Below are 13,836 nucleotides of genomic sequence, written 5' to 3' on the forward strand. Positions count from 1 at the left end.
CAGGATTCTTGAGGTCATCACAACCTTTAATCGCAAAAATGACGACCGGTGTAACATAAAAAGAAAACGAAAATGAAGAAAAAAGAAAAGGAAAGCAGGACGGAGATAGGCACCACCGGCTTTATTTCCGTCATGTAAGTCGTTGTTAATGCACTCGCACTTTTGTACAGCAAAATTTTCTCTCCCGCCTTGCTGCATACCGGTTGCTTCAACGACACTTGTCTCGAAGTATTACGAACAACTGATTCGACTCAGAATTTGTCATTTTTGCTAGCTAATTATATAGCCACTAGCGGACAACAAGAGGTGCACTAGCATTGGCCATTAAAGTCAGTCCTGAACTGGTTCGCCCAAATTATAATTTTAATAACTGTATTAGGTGCGGAATTCAACAGGCATAATTCAGTCTGTCAAGCCTGAATGTGCTCAAACTACATCCGCTAGGTACGAATTCCGAGAAAAGCCTTAGTTTCGACATGACCACCTCCAAACTTGCGACAAAGTGAATCAGTATTCTACTTAAAGTTGTATTTTGCAGCTGAGTTTTGGGGACTACTAATTTAAAGTGGCGCTATTGTCAGAATTCCTACAATCGAGCGCGCCTCCAGGACTGACTCGCTCCCATTGGAACATGTGCGCTAAAGAAACTAAAATCAATTACTCAACTTTTTTTATTTAATTGGCGTATTGGCGTTGATTGTATATTTCGTCATATCCGCCGTTGCTCTAATTATATTAATTCCAGCAAAAGATTGTCGCTTCATCTGAAAGCCCCAAGATTTAATAATTGTGTTATATGCCTTGCCAACAATGTGTTGGCAAGCTGTAGTTTGTGGGACATTATTGTCACCAGCCTACATCACGTCTGTATCGGGCACGTGCGCCTCGTCTACAGATGATATGGACATGCGCAGTGCGCGTTTACCGAAGATATAAGTACAGCATATGCATTAAACGAGCATTCTTGTTCTGCACACCCTGCTGTCGCCTAAGTCATTCCTTAGGATGATACATGTTGTCAGAATTCCACAAACGAGACTCGCGAGCGTGTTTTGTGGTAGTCACCACGTACAGGGCCGGACGACCGGACAGTCGTACAGGCATCCCTAGGCGCTATAAGCTCCATCGTGGCGGAAATCTTCGCGAAAGCGATGGCGATTCGCAAGGGAGAGAGAGAGAGAGAGCAGAAGAACACAGTGATTCTCTCAGATTCAAGAGAGGTGTGCAGCCTGTACCTCTCACCAAATCAAATGACCCACCACAACAGGGTCATGTGGTGTCCCGGTCACGAGGACCTGGAAGCTAACGAGAGAGCGAACTTTATAGCCCGAGCTAAGCGCGCGATAGGGCGGGCTCTCACAGTGCCTCTGGAGGTCCAACCGCAAATCACAATAGGACGACCGCGTGAGATTCTTGCTCATCAAAGAATCAATCGAAAAACCTATGCGCCCCCTCACAAAGATCTGAATGGGAGAGACGCACACAACTGGAGAAAGATTGAAACAATTGAGAAAGATTGTTTCCACACCTCAGCAGTATGAACGCCACGTTCCGAGCCAGATAGCCACAGTCGGGATGCCACTGGTGTGGACAGAGCCCTACACTCACCCACATCACATTCGGATCCACTAAACTCCCAGCAGATGTACGCACCATGCGGGAACTCACAACACACATCAAAGATATGCAGAAGTGGGAGGCACCCTTGTCTAGCCCGGAAGTGGAGGGCCAGTTGACCCTAATACACTAGGTCAGGCGGACAGCGGAGGCCAGCGTTGCCCTGGTCTGTGGGTCCTACCATTTCTACTGGACTACCTCACGCTAGCAATAAAGCATTTTTATTTCTACTACTTCTACTGCATGGTTTCCAACTACACCTGCCTTCCGTCTCCTCACTCCATTTTACGCCCGCAATTTCCTTATTTTATTCACACCTTGAGTTAGTTATTTGCCGTCCTCTGCTTGCAAAAGTTAAAGCGCATTCTTCTGTTCTTGTTCATTAGCAGTGTTTAACACGCCGTAATAACTCGAGAAAGACGTCCTATATACACCTCGTAAATGTTATAATGCCCCCCGAAGTAAATGTATCAACCTTCTCTAGTATGACTATTGAATTGAACTACTGAATTGAACCAATAACAAGATTATGTATAGGAGGCAAAGCAAAATACAGATAGCATAGATACACATATAGATACACGGCATCTTTTTGCTTAACACTTTCGTTTCCCTTTACCTTATCGCTTCTACAGTTCAAGCTAACAAGAATATTACAAGTAACTTCCCCTGTGCTTACCTTGGCTTCTTTATCTGTTGGCTTCATATCCATGGTTGCGGCTAACAAAAATTGTGGCCTGTTTACTTCCCCTTCTTTTCATTCAATGCAAGCGACAACCAGCCATTTTAAACAATAGAAGGTAAAGAACACAATAGAAGGAATCTACATAGTGAAGACGGTATACTAAATGAACATTTACAAGCAAATAAAAATTCATCAAAAAAAGTTATGCAATTCGGACGACTAGGAAGTGGCAGAGTTGTTGCCATTGAATCGAATAATTACGAAGAATGGCAGCAGCAACAACAGCAAAGAAAGATTCCTTTTTTTCACCGGCATGAACACGCGAGCAGCCCAAAGGGCTAGGAAAAAATCATGCGTGGTCGCCCGGGAGTGCGACGGAGCTCACCCATGGCTGTTTGCTGCAGCTGACGAGAGACTGCGCCTGTTTGGTGAGATGCTGCGCTATAGCGGCTGACACTCGAGCTAAGGCGAGATAAGTGAGGGAAAAGCGAGGCTCCATCGCTGCGCCGGTGCGTGAGCGGTTTCCCCCTGATAGCGTCACGATGAAACAGATACGCGCTATCGCACAATAGTATCGCAATCTGTTCACAACTTTGCTTGCCTATGCTGCTGTGGTGATATATACGCAGAATGAAAGCGAGTTTACAGGAAAAAGCAATTGCCTCCAACTGATAACATTGCCGACGCGGATGCAAGTATATACAGGATTGTTCAGAGAACATTTTCAAAAATTTTGAAAGGTTGCCTGTGGCATATAGGCACAATTCTAGTTCATGAGCTGGTCTACTCGAAGCGGCGGACATTGCTTGCAGAAAAAATTGAAATGCACAACCGACTAATTATCAAAATTTCACTAATTAAGTGTTTAACCAATTACTTTATTGCCCATATTGAAATTTGCAAAATCTAGCCGTGGAGTTTCCAAGGTGGATGCACTTGGCATGAATTATCAGGATGACACCAGTTTCGAGATAGCAATTTCCGAAGTTTCCGGAGAAATGCATTGGCGTTCCATCTACATTCTTAATAAAACTTCGTCTTATGCATTCAAGCACAAAAGTAACTGGAACGCCAATGCATTTCTCCGCAAAGTTCAGGAATTAATATCTCGAAACTGGTGTCGTCCTGAGAATTCGTCCCAAGTGGATCCGGCTTTCAAACTCCACGGCTAGACTTTCTAAATTGCAATATGGGCCATAAAGTAATTGGTTAAAGCTTCATTTGTGAAATTTTGACAATTAGTCGATTATGCATCTCAATTATTTTTAAGTTATGTACACCTTTTCAAGCAGACTAGCTGATGAATTGGAATTGGGCTATGTGCCACAAGCAACCTTTAATAAACTTTGAAAGTGTTTGCTGAAACACCCGGTACATAAGAAGGAACAAGAAAAGGAACACGGCCGCAGTTTGCCCAGAATGATGAACAGCGGTGTCGCAAGGATGGGAAGCCGTGCTTACGTACATAGAGTTTCTTACAATATAGAGGGTACTCTGGCGCTGCGATGGTTCAGACAAGAATGGGAACGATGGTCAGTACACGGATTTGTCGGATCTTCGGGCTTGTGGCTTCGCACGTTCTTGCGGCTTCATTTGTTACGGTTTGGCTGACTTCATTGGCCCAAATTTAAAAGCAATATATGCTTTTTTCTAAATGCACAAGGCAATAAGACTGCGCACACGCACAATCGCTGCTACTTACAGTGGATCCGATTGTCCAGGCATATGTGACGTACCAGTTCCAATATCGGGCGTCTGTGATATAGGTCCTGTCTTCGCATCCTGCCATCAGTCAATTTTGTTAACGTTTATTTAATGATTTCTAACGCACTATTTTCTCCAATGTGATCAGTTTGCAAAGTCACAAAGCCTTTCAAGGTCAGGAGACCAAAGTTGGGCAAATCGACGTACTGAAAACCATCATTCCCATGCAGGCTGAATTGCCCTGCCTGCACTAGCGTAGACACTAGCGCCACAGTTCCCTCTAGTAAATGATTGAAACTCTATGGCCACATACATATTCCGTTATCCGCCTCGCGAATCGTTAGCTTCACTATGCTAAATCTTCACTTTCATCACTGCGCCTGCTAAGTTGCAATTATCGTGCGCCCATTTACTGTTTGTAATTTAAGGTAAATGTGCGTAAAGAGACAGAAGACCTCAGCTAAAAAATTGAAGCAGTGTTTGTCCTTCTCAAACCCCTTATTGCTATTCTTTTTTTTTCATTACTCTTTCGTTCGCAGGAATTATTAAATGAAAAATTCCCAAAAGCTGCCGTTTATCGTACCTGAGGAAGTTCGCATCATGTCCTGTGAGCTTATGATGATGATTAAAATGTTTCTGGGCGCTTTAAAGACATATGGGGTATATCTATTATACGGAGTGTTTCAGCAAACTTTCGCTCAACCTCAGAAAAAGGCATGTGTAAGCGACGAGAATGGATCCGACGCAGTACCGCTTCAGCAACTCAATGTTTTTTTGGCTACGAGCTTGAATAATTAATTAAGAAAACTTAATTACCAAGATTCTGTTGTCGACTGAGCGCCAGCTGCGCGTGCCTCGGCCGATTGTGCCCGCCCTCTCGTGGGCGAGAGCGCTCCCGTTAGCGTGTAACGGCGCGGAAGGTCTTTGCTTGCATTTCGGTTACGAGCAGTTCTCTGCGCTGACCGCCCATCACGTGACCCGGCCTTCGCATAGCAGAAAGAGTTGATCAAACGTTTTGGACGAGTGAGTCGGTTCAGCTGTGAACAGCGGATGCAGCGGCCATGCTCGAGGGATCTCTGGCGCCGTTTATCGCGCCGAGCACCGACACCAGTAGGGAAACTCAAAGGAGCGGCTAATACTCTTCTCCTTGTCTGCGTCTGCATCACCGTCCGCGCAAGCACCATCATCTCCTTCCCCGTCCAGCGACGGCTTACCTGCTAACCCATCGTCAGTCGCGCACCAGGAAAACAATGTCTTCACCAAAGTTTGCTCTGCCCAACTCAACGAGGTGTACTAAAATGAGCGACCCGAGTCCTGATTTCGATAGGCGCCGGTTCTTTGCCCAGGAAGCTGGTGGCTCGCGTTGAAGTAGAACGTGAGTGGGCGGTTACTTCTGCCGGATTTATTACATGGGCACCATGTGGAGTGCGTCCGTGACCACCATGGGAATGATGGGAAGTACACGGATATGTCTGATCTTCGTACTTGTGAATTCAAACGTTCTTGTGGCTTTGATTATTACTCTTTATCTGCCTTCATTTACCTAAATTTCAAAGACATCTATACTTTTCTAAGTGCAGGATATTCGGCGAACACACAAAATCGCTACTCAGTGCTGCGGCTCAACCTGTCGTGGTGGCCAAATTGAAACGCGCCAAGCGTCTCAACACGCTGGCATGCCCGCAAGGATTCATAAAGACGTTCTATGCCGCTTGTCGATGCACGAGTTCGTGACGTAATGGTTTCAATATCGGGCTTCCGTGCTAGAGGTCCTGTGTTCGAATGCTGCCTTCGGAAAATTTTAATACTATTTATTATACAGTACTTTGTTGAAAATGACGCATTTACAAAGTCGCGGAGCCGTTTCAAGCCAGAAAGACGAAGTCTAGGCAAACCTCCCATGTGCTTCCCATGCTGGCTGAACCGTCTCGATTGCCGCTCCTGCAGACACTAGCGCCAGAGTTCTCCATAGTAATTAGTGTATGAAACTCTGTGTTTTGACCGTCGTGATAACCGGTGCTTCTCTTCGTCTTGCTGCCGCACAATGCGTTGAGCTTGGGCACGTCAGCTGCCTCGCTCGCCGGCGGCTGGTCGAAAGCTTACGGCGATCCTTCAGCGCTCATACTGTCGTTGGAATCGCCGCTGTCTAGATCGAAAGAACTGAAATAACTCACATTGTCGTCGGGAGACACCATCCGTTTCGCCTTTTTGCGTTAGCGCCGCGTGTACTGCGTCTTTAGCAGGTGTTCTTCTTGTTTACATTACGGTGGCGTAGGATCTGATGTCGCTAACTTATCGTGTCGTCGCACGAAGCAGCTACCCCTTTCGGTTTCGGTACCTGTTTTACTGGTTATTAACAACTATTGATGCGGTTCTGAGCAAACTGAAGCACCCTACCGGTGACAGAACTGTCAATACCATTTGTAAATGACAGCATCCTAATGTAGTAAAAAAAAAACGCCGGGGTTGCCCATTAATTTCACCTAAATAAAAGAACACGAAAGTTTTTGCATTACACACCCATAGAAATTTGGCCACCGAAGCAGCGATGCAACCCGCGGCCTCAAGCTCAGCAGCGTAACGCCACAGCCACAGCGCTACTTACGGCGGGTACGTTTTATGATAGTGCCTTTGGTGAACGTTTTTTCTTAGTCAAGTCGAATTACCCTTACGTATATATAAAGTTATCCTTGTAATAGCCTGCAGAATGTTTGCCTCTACCAGGGAAGGAAAATCAAATTCCAATATGGTTATCAACATATATGTGAATAGTAACGATTTGCATTTTCACGCAACAGAAGGAACTAAATTTGGCTAAGTGGATGGAATATTTCATTTGTCGCTAGCACATGCATCTTTTTATCAGGGCAAGGCTACTGGTGCTTTGACACCTGTTTCATTCATTTTGTATGTTGCGATTACACATTGTATACCAGTCAATCATTTTTGATGATTAGTGTGCCACGCGAGCCTCCTCCCCCCCCCCTCCCTCTTCCCGCCACTTATATACACCACGTTTTTAAACCAATCGGCGGCATGCGCATGTGCAAGATTGACCAAATTTGATTGCCCAGAGGCAAAAATGATATAGGTTAGACAAGCTTATAGTTTGCCCATTTCAGTGGTTGTTTTTATCATTCACTCATTCGGGACTCTCTCAGATCAAAACAATAACGATCACTCTTCTTGAAAACGATGTGCCGGCATTTCTCTGTCAGGAGCACCGCGAACGTGAATGCGCGTTAGAGAAAATAAAGGGCTAGCCGATGACGAAGCCTAGATTTGGGCACTTAGATGACAACGGGCATAATTACATTTGAAGCATGCAATAATTTTATATACAGTAACTTGTTGCTACCGAAGAAAACAGTTGAGTGCGTCTCGAGTACTATGAGGCTTTAGTCGTTGTTCAAAAAAATGCGCAACATGAATTGTGAAAAACTAGCCAGATTCCACGCAATGTGGGAGTCTGTGTTCATGTTTCCGCACAGAGCATGTGAATAAATGTTTATTGAATGCGTATAATGGGGGGTAGGGGGTAGCTATCATGTATCTGCCGAAGATATTGGAAAATGGAAATGACTGATGCTGTCAACAAGAATCCAACTATATATAGGCGTCTTAAAGTACTACACGTTTGCTGCATTGAAATATTCTTTAATAATTTGTTGACATGTCTGTGCTATGAATTTGGCGCGTTTATGTTGAGATACGCTGGTCGACGGTGCCATGTTGGGTGCCGCGTTGAGTAGCGTGAGTAGCGGCCTATGAAGTTTGAAGCAGCAGATGTAACCGTGGATCTTCAAAATGTGATCGAAGTCCTCTTGCGGCCAGATAATCATTGACACCCGCTGTGCGTGGTGTTGCCATTGTGTCCCAATTTACGAGTTCGAGTCCCAGTGTATCCTTCATAAACGCAGCAAACAATTTGTTTTATTGCTTCGACATTCCGTTGTTAAAGTCAACGAATTTTTGATTGTTGTAATACGACACCACCACGATGCGACCGTTCGGTATCAGCAGGCAATTCAATCTGCTCCACTGACTGAGTTCGCTTAGGCTCCGTTAGAGCAATTTTACATGCCACTACTTCGACTTCACCCTCCCTAAGGCACCGTTAGGTGACAAATTGTTGACGTCTGCAATAGAACACGCCCCTACAGATAAACAAAGTGAAAGTGCTGCACGCGAGAGTCAGTGGTACGTGTTGTCATCCTCTTCTTGGGTACATATGTTTGGTGCTTCGATAAGTAGTGTGGACTGCCGAGATACCGTGTTCTACTAAAACAATGGTGCTTTGTGCTGTAATGCCAGCTGTAAATATGTAAATAAATGACACACATAATCTTCTGTGGGAGTTAACTAACTGATGCGTATGCATATGCTACTAATCCCCTGCTGTTTGGCAGAGATAAATTTGGCAGAGATAAATACAGATTCAGCAGCATTAGTCCATGAAATAGGCGTCCTAGTTCGTGTTGTGCCAGAGAATAGAATCTGCGGAAGCTGCAAAATTGAAGCACCACGAGGAATGAAATCGCGATGGTAATTGATGAGGCACACAAATGCGCCCGTAATTTCTTTTTGGAAGACGGACGTGGAGAATCTTTAATCGCGTGGATACGAAATGGGACGGCTTGGGTGCCATGCTCGTCTACTCAATGGCGCAGGATATCGAGAGAAGCAACGCCGAACTCACTCTTCGAGATGTTTACAACCATGCAGGCCATTTTGATGGATGCGTTCAAACACCTTACGAAGGTCAGATTAGTGTCCCACAGCAGAGCGACTGAATACAAGGATGTCGTCTAAACAGACGAAGCAACATGTCAGGCCACGGAGTACTTGATCGATGAACCGCTGAAATGTTTTAGCGGTATTATGGAGGCAGGGGTGCGATCGCAGATGGTTGTTCGGCGCGTTCGTTCGGTTACCGGCGCGCGCGATTGGCCTACTCCGCGCCGACGTCGCCTGCCGCGGGGCGCCGCCCCGTTTTTGGTGACGTCAAAATGACGACACGCTCCTGTCAATCATCCGCCCACCGAGCATTTCGTCCGAACGCGACGGGAGTTGAGAAGTTTGGAGCGATCATACGGCTTCGCATGGCGCGTCTGGTGGATTGGATTGGATCCAACAGGCGGCCTTTTCGGCTGCGGAATGGCACGAATGGCACGTTTGAATCCAATCCATAGTTTAATTCTAGAAAATGGCGCTTCCGTTGGAAACTTCGGTTGTTTCGCTGGCGTTTCTAGAGGAAGGAGGAGAGTGGGTGGGGGTGCGAGACGCGTTTGAAGAAATGGCAGAAAGTGAATTCCGGCGTCGTTTTTGTTTCTCGAAACAAATAATTCGTTGGCTGTACAGAGAAATCGACAACATCATCGGTGCCAGCGAGCCACTGGGATGTTGTGGCTGCCTCTTGAAAAGTGCGCCACTCTTCCCGTCGTTTTTTTTTCTTTTTCCTTCTCGCTGTGCGCGACACCACCTAGGGACGATGCAAAGAACCTAATAGTTATAAATTGCAGTAGTCACACGTACTGCTATTTGAAAACGTGTTTGGGCTTGAGAAGAAAAAATACGTTTTTTTAGACAAAGATTTCATTCAATTGAAAGACGAGAAACATTTGACTTTGTAGTATACTGTTTGCAAGCAGACGACAAACGACGGAGGTAAACTTCCGGGGAGGTGACCGCTTCCTGATTGGCTGCTCTCTCCGCCCCGCTGTCACAAATTTTGCATACTGCAACTTTGTGACGTTGCAGCAACTGAACAGAACGCGTATCGAACAAAATATCTCCGATCGCGCCCCAGAATGGCATGCGCACGTATTCAAACATGCCAAAAGGGGTAATGATTGCAGTTTTAGGAATGTTGGAAAACTCGACCGGAATCTCCGTGGTAGACTTTTACTAGATCCACCTTGTAGATATGCAGCAACCATGAAGCGATGCGGTGAAATCGTGGATGTGGGGTATAGGGTACCTATCGGGAACCGTCACTTCATTTAATGTGCGGTAATCGCCACGCGGCCGCCAATCACCCGTCGTTTTGGGCACCATGTGCAAAGCAGATGACCAAGGGCTAGCGGAAGGACGAACGAAGCCCAACCCCGAGCATGTGTTCGAATTCTTTCTTTGTAATTTTCAGATAGTCTGGTGCTAAGCGGCGAGGTCGGGCGTATACTGGTGGTCCTTTAGTGACAAAGTGGTGCGTTACGTTGTGCACTATTAGACGATATTTCGAGGTTCTTCGAACAGCTCTGGACATTCCAGCAGGATGGTGGACCACGGTTACGATACCTGGGTGTGTGCTTGTACGAGACGGAAAGGTGGTGCGGACGTGGTGATACCTTGTACGGACAGGTTTCTGGAGGAGGCAAGAAGGCGGTAGTGGCGAAGGTCGACGAGAAGGTTAAACTTCCACAGAAAGTCAGCGCCGGTAATCGGCCCGCGGACGTCGGCGACGGTGAATAGCCAACGAAAAGGGCGTCGCAGACCAAGCTCAAGAGTGACAGATTTCTGGCGATATGTTTTAATGTTAGAACCGTTGGCGGTGGTGAGAAAATACGTGTCATATCGATGTCTTCTGCAGTGTTGAAAAGTAGGGAGATTGACACAAATTTCAACACCAGTGTCTACAAAACAGGGAACTTTGCTGACACGGTCGGTGACGCAGAAGAAACGGCTTGATGCAGGGCCAGTAGCTCTAGCCGCCATCAGTGACTGGCCCGACCGTTTCGCGGAAAGTTGCGAGGCGGACGGCACCGACATGCGCGAGTGCCATATCTGGCGCGATCCCAACAAATAAAGGGAGATGGAGGGCGTGACACGTTTTCGTCATGCGAGCGATGCCACTGCTGAAGGTTATTTGCACGAAAGCGCAAGGCAACCACCTGGTTAGTTAGTTCCCCTACTTTTGCAGCAAAATGTGTGCTGGAACTGTCGGGTTCGTCGAAGTATTGCTGTAACTGGGGTTGTGTCGCCACAGGTTCATTACAACGCTCAACAGCGAATATCACAAGATGGAAAGAATCCATAGTTTGGTCTGCCATTGTCGCTAACGCCTCGACAGATGTCGTAGTTGGTGAGGCACATAAAATCATGCGTACCTGGTTCGGAAGACGCTGCAAGAAAAGCTCCCGAAGGATTTCCGAGTCTCCTGATCATGCACTGGTCCCGTGGAGTTGTGTCATGCGGCGAAGCAGCTCAGTCGGTTTTCTCTGACTAAGTTCCTCGGATGAGAGGAGATGTTGAATCCATCATGACTCAGAGTGGATGGTGCGCCGTAGTAACACCCGCTTAAGGGTGTGGTATTTTTATTTATTTATTTATTTATTTATTTATTTTCAATACTGCTGCTGTCCTTCGAGAGCGTGGCAGTTGGGCAGTACAATAATTCAGTTGTACAAATCAAAGAAATCAAAGTATAGATTATACAAAAAGTAAGAAAACGACGTAAGCAGTGCAAGTTATACATAGTACTATACAAGTAAACCATGATAAGATTAAACGTAACAGTAAATAATAAAAAAAGATGTAAAAGAGCAAAATGCTTTATAACAATTAAAAGCACAGATATTACTAAGGGCTAGTAATAAAACAGAAATAGCTAAAATAAACTACGAGTGTTAGGGAATCATTATGGCAAACGAATAAGCTGTCGAAAATTAGAGTGTTTATTAAAATTTCCTAACGAATAAAGCAATCTGTGCCGGTGTCCCTGCATGCATAATAGGTACTGTTATTCACACACAGTTTTTTCTATTTGTGAGATAAATTCGGAAAATGATTCAATGTTGGTGATAGCAGGATGAAGTTGGTTCCATTCTGCTATCGTGAGCGGGAAAAAAGAATACCTAAATGTGTCATTTTTGCATGTGTATTCTGTCAATATGTGCGCATGCTTGTTACGTGTAGCTCGAGTTTCGGAGAATGAAATGTATCGGGAGGTATCTATTCTGTAGTTATTTTTTAGTAGTTGAAACAAGAATTTTAAGCGAGCGTGTTTCGCTCTTGTGGATAGCGTTCGCAAACCAGACTGGGTTAGAAGATGTGTTGGCGAGTCTGTTGTAAAGAACGGCGGGTTGCACAACAAGATTGTCACCTTGCCACCCGATTACGACAAGGGGTGCAAGACGCGCACCTCCCGCTCTCCGCCGCTGCAGCTGCGAGGCGTTCAAAGAAGCGACCTTTGCGCTGGAATCCGCCGCCTTCCTCCAGCCCGCTTCGACATTGTGACAAGACGAGTTTGGTGTGTGGACAATGATTCCAGAGTTCCTCAACGCGGCGCTGATCTGACACGCCTGAAGAAGCTACCGCGGGAACGTCTTATTTTTGCGCCCTCACGGTTCAGCATGTTGCAAAACAACGAGCGTCCCTCGAGCGGCGTCGATTTTCCGGAACGGCACCACCTTCAACGCCGTCGCTTGGGCTTCGGAATGTGTGTGCCTTTGTGTCTGAAAACTGGTCTTCAGAGCAGCTGCGAGTTGGTGGTGTGTAAACGAACAGCCGCCGCGTCGTAGGACCAGCGGATCGAGTGTATAAAAACTGTGGTTGTGCGATTGTTGGACACACTTCTCTTGAGCAGTCATGTTAGACTGGTTCACTTCTCTCATGCAGTCCTGTTGGACTAATACTATTTTTCTCAAACAGTCATGTTAGACTGAGTTAATTTTCTGTAAATAAACCCCTTTTTCCTCGTTCTCGATGAGAAGCAGTTCTTCACTTCATCAACGATCTCAGCGTAAATAAGTTGGACGACGGCATGGGCCAGCTACCTTCGAATTCATGCCGTACTCCAATCTTGGCAAAGGACCACGGACGAAGGGATTGAGCCCCCAATCCTGTCAACTGGCTGACAGCGGTGGGATGGACTTTGCGACATGGTGCTGTATCTGTGGTGAGTGCTTGGTTTTTGCTTTGACTCTCTAGGCTTCATTTTGTGGTTGTTCTGTTTAGAACAGTAGGGAAGCTAGATTGTTGTGTGTTAGCTAGGTTGTGTTTTCCTAGCTAGATTTAGAGAGCAGAATCAAGGCAGTAAAGCAGCAGTCATGGAGTTAAGGACACTGCTGAGAGACGAGTTGTTGATTGTTGGTGAGGAACTGGGCCTAGATGTACGCAAGGAAATGCTCAAATCGGAATTATTGGAGCTAATTTCCAATCAGGCCAGTGAGCAAGATATTGAAATGGGATTGGAACTTCTCAAAAAGAGAGAGAAACGGGAAAAAGAAAGAGAAGAACGAGACAGAGAAAAACGAGAGAGAGAGGAACGCGATAAAGATCGCGAGATAACAAAAATGCAACTTGAACTTGAAAACAGACGTTTGGAGTTGTCTCAAGGAAGTGAAGGAGCTCTGGGTCGATCAAGTGAGGCAGAATCGTACCGCATGGACAGGCTATTAAAGCCATATGAGGTCGGGACCGACATAGGCTTGTTCCTAAGCAATTTTGAAAGGACTTGCGAAAAGATGAACTTCGGCCCGAGTACATGGCCACAGCGGTTGCTGTCTATGTTGCCGTGTGAGGCGGCGGAAGTAATCGCCAGATTGAGTGTGCAGGATGCATATGATTATGCGAAATTTAAGGCTAGTCTCCTGAAGAAATACCGCCTTTCAGCCGAAGCTTTTCGGCAAAGGTTTAGGAGCACAGGCAAGAAAGATAGCGAGGGCTATCCGGAGTTTGCATATAGCTTAAAGGCCAACCTAGTCGAGTGGCTTAAAAGCGCGGAAGCGTACGACAGCAGAGACATGATCATTGAATGCATGTGTCTAGAGCAGTTTTACAAAACCATTCCCCAAGCTGTGAAACTGTGGGTGCAAGATAGAGGTAATGTA

At 46.0% G+C, this 13,836-nt stretch overlaps 1 protein-coding gene across 2 annotated transcripts in view; it reads right to left on the minus strand.

The window, feature by feature from the left end:
• LOC135903941 (alpha-L-fucosidase-like) overlaps positions 1-13,836 on the minus strand; it is a 156,067-nt gene that overhangs the window by 93,912 nt on the left and 48,319 nt on the right. Inside the window, exon 1 of one of the 2 annotated variants that reach the window (XM_065434418.1) lies at positions 2,688-2,793. The exons of the other annotated variant lie outside the window; for it this stretch is intronic. Within the exon in view, the coding sequence (XP_065290490.1) occupies positions 2,688-2,691 (4 nt within the window). The 5' untranslated portion in view covers positions 2,692-2,793. Of the gene's footprint in view, positions 1-2,687; positions 2,794-13,836 lie in introns of those variants that run through there. 2 annotated transcript variants of the gene reach the window in all.

This window comes from Dermacentor albipictus, chromosome 1, assembly GCF_038994185.2.
Source record: "Dermacentor albipictus isolate Rhodes 1998 colony chromosome 1, USDA_Dalb.pri_finalv2, whole genome shotgun sequence".
Classification (NCBI taxonomy): domain Eukaryota; kingdom Metazoa; phylum Arthropoda; class Arachnida; order Ixodida; family Ixodidae; genus Dermacentor; species Dermacentor albipictus.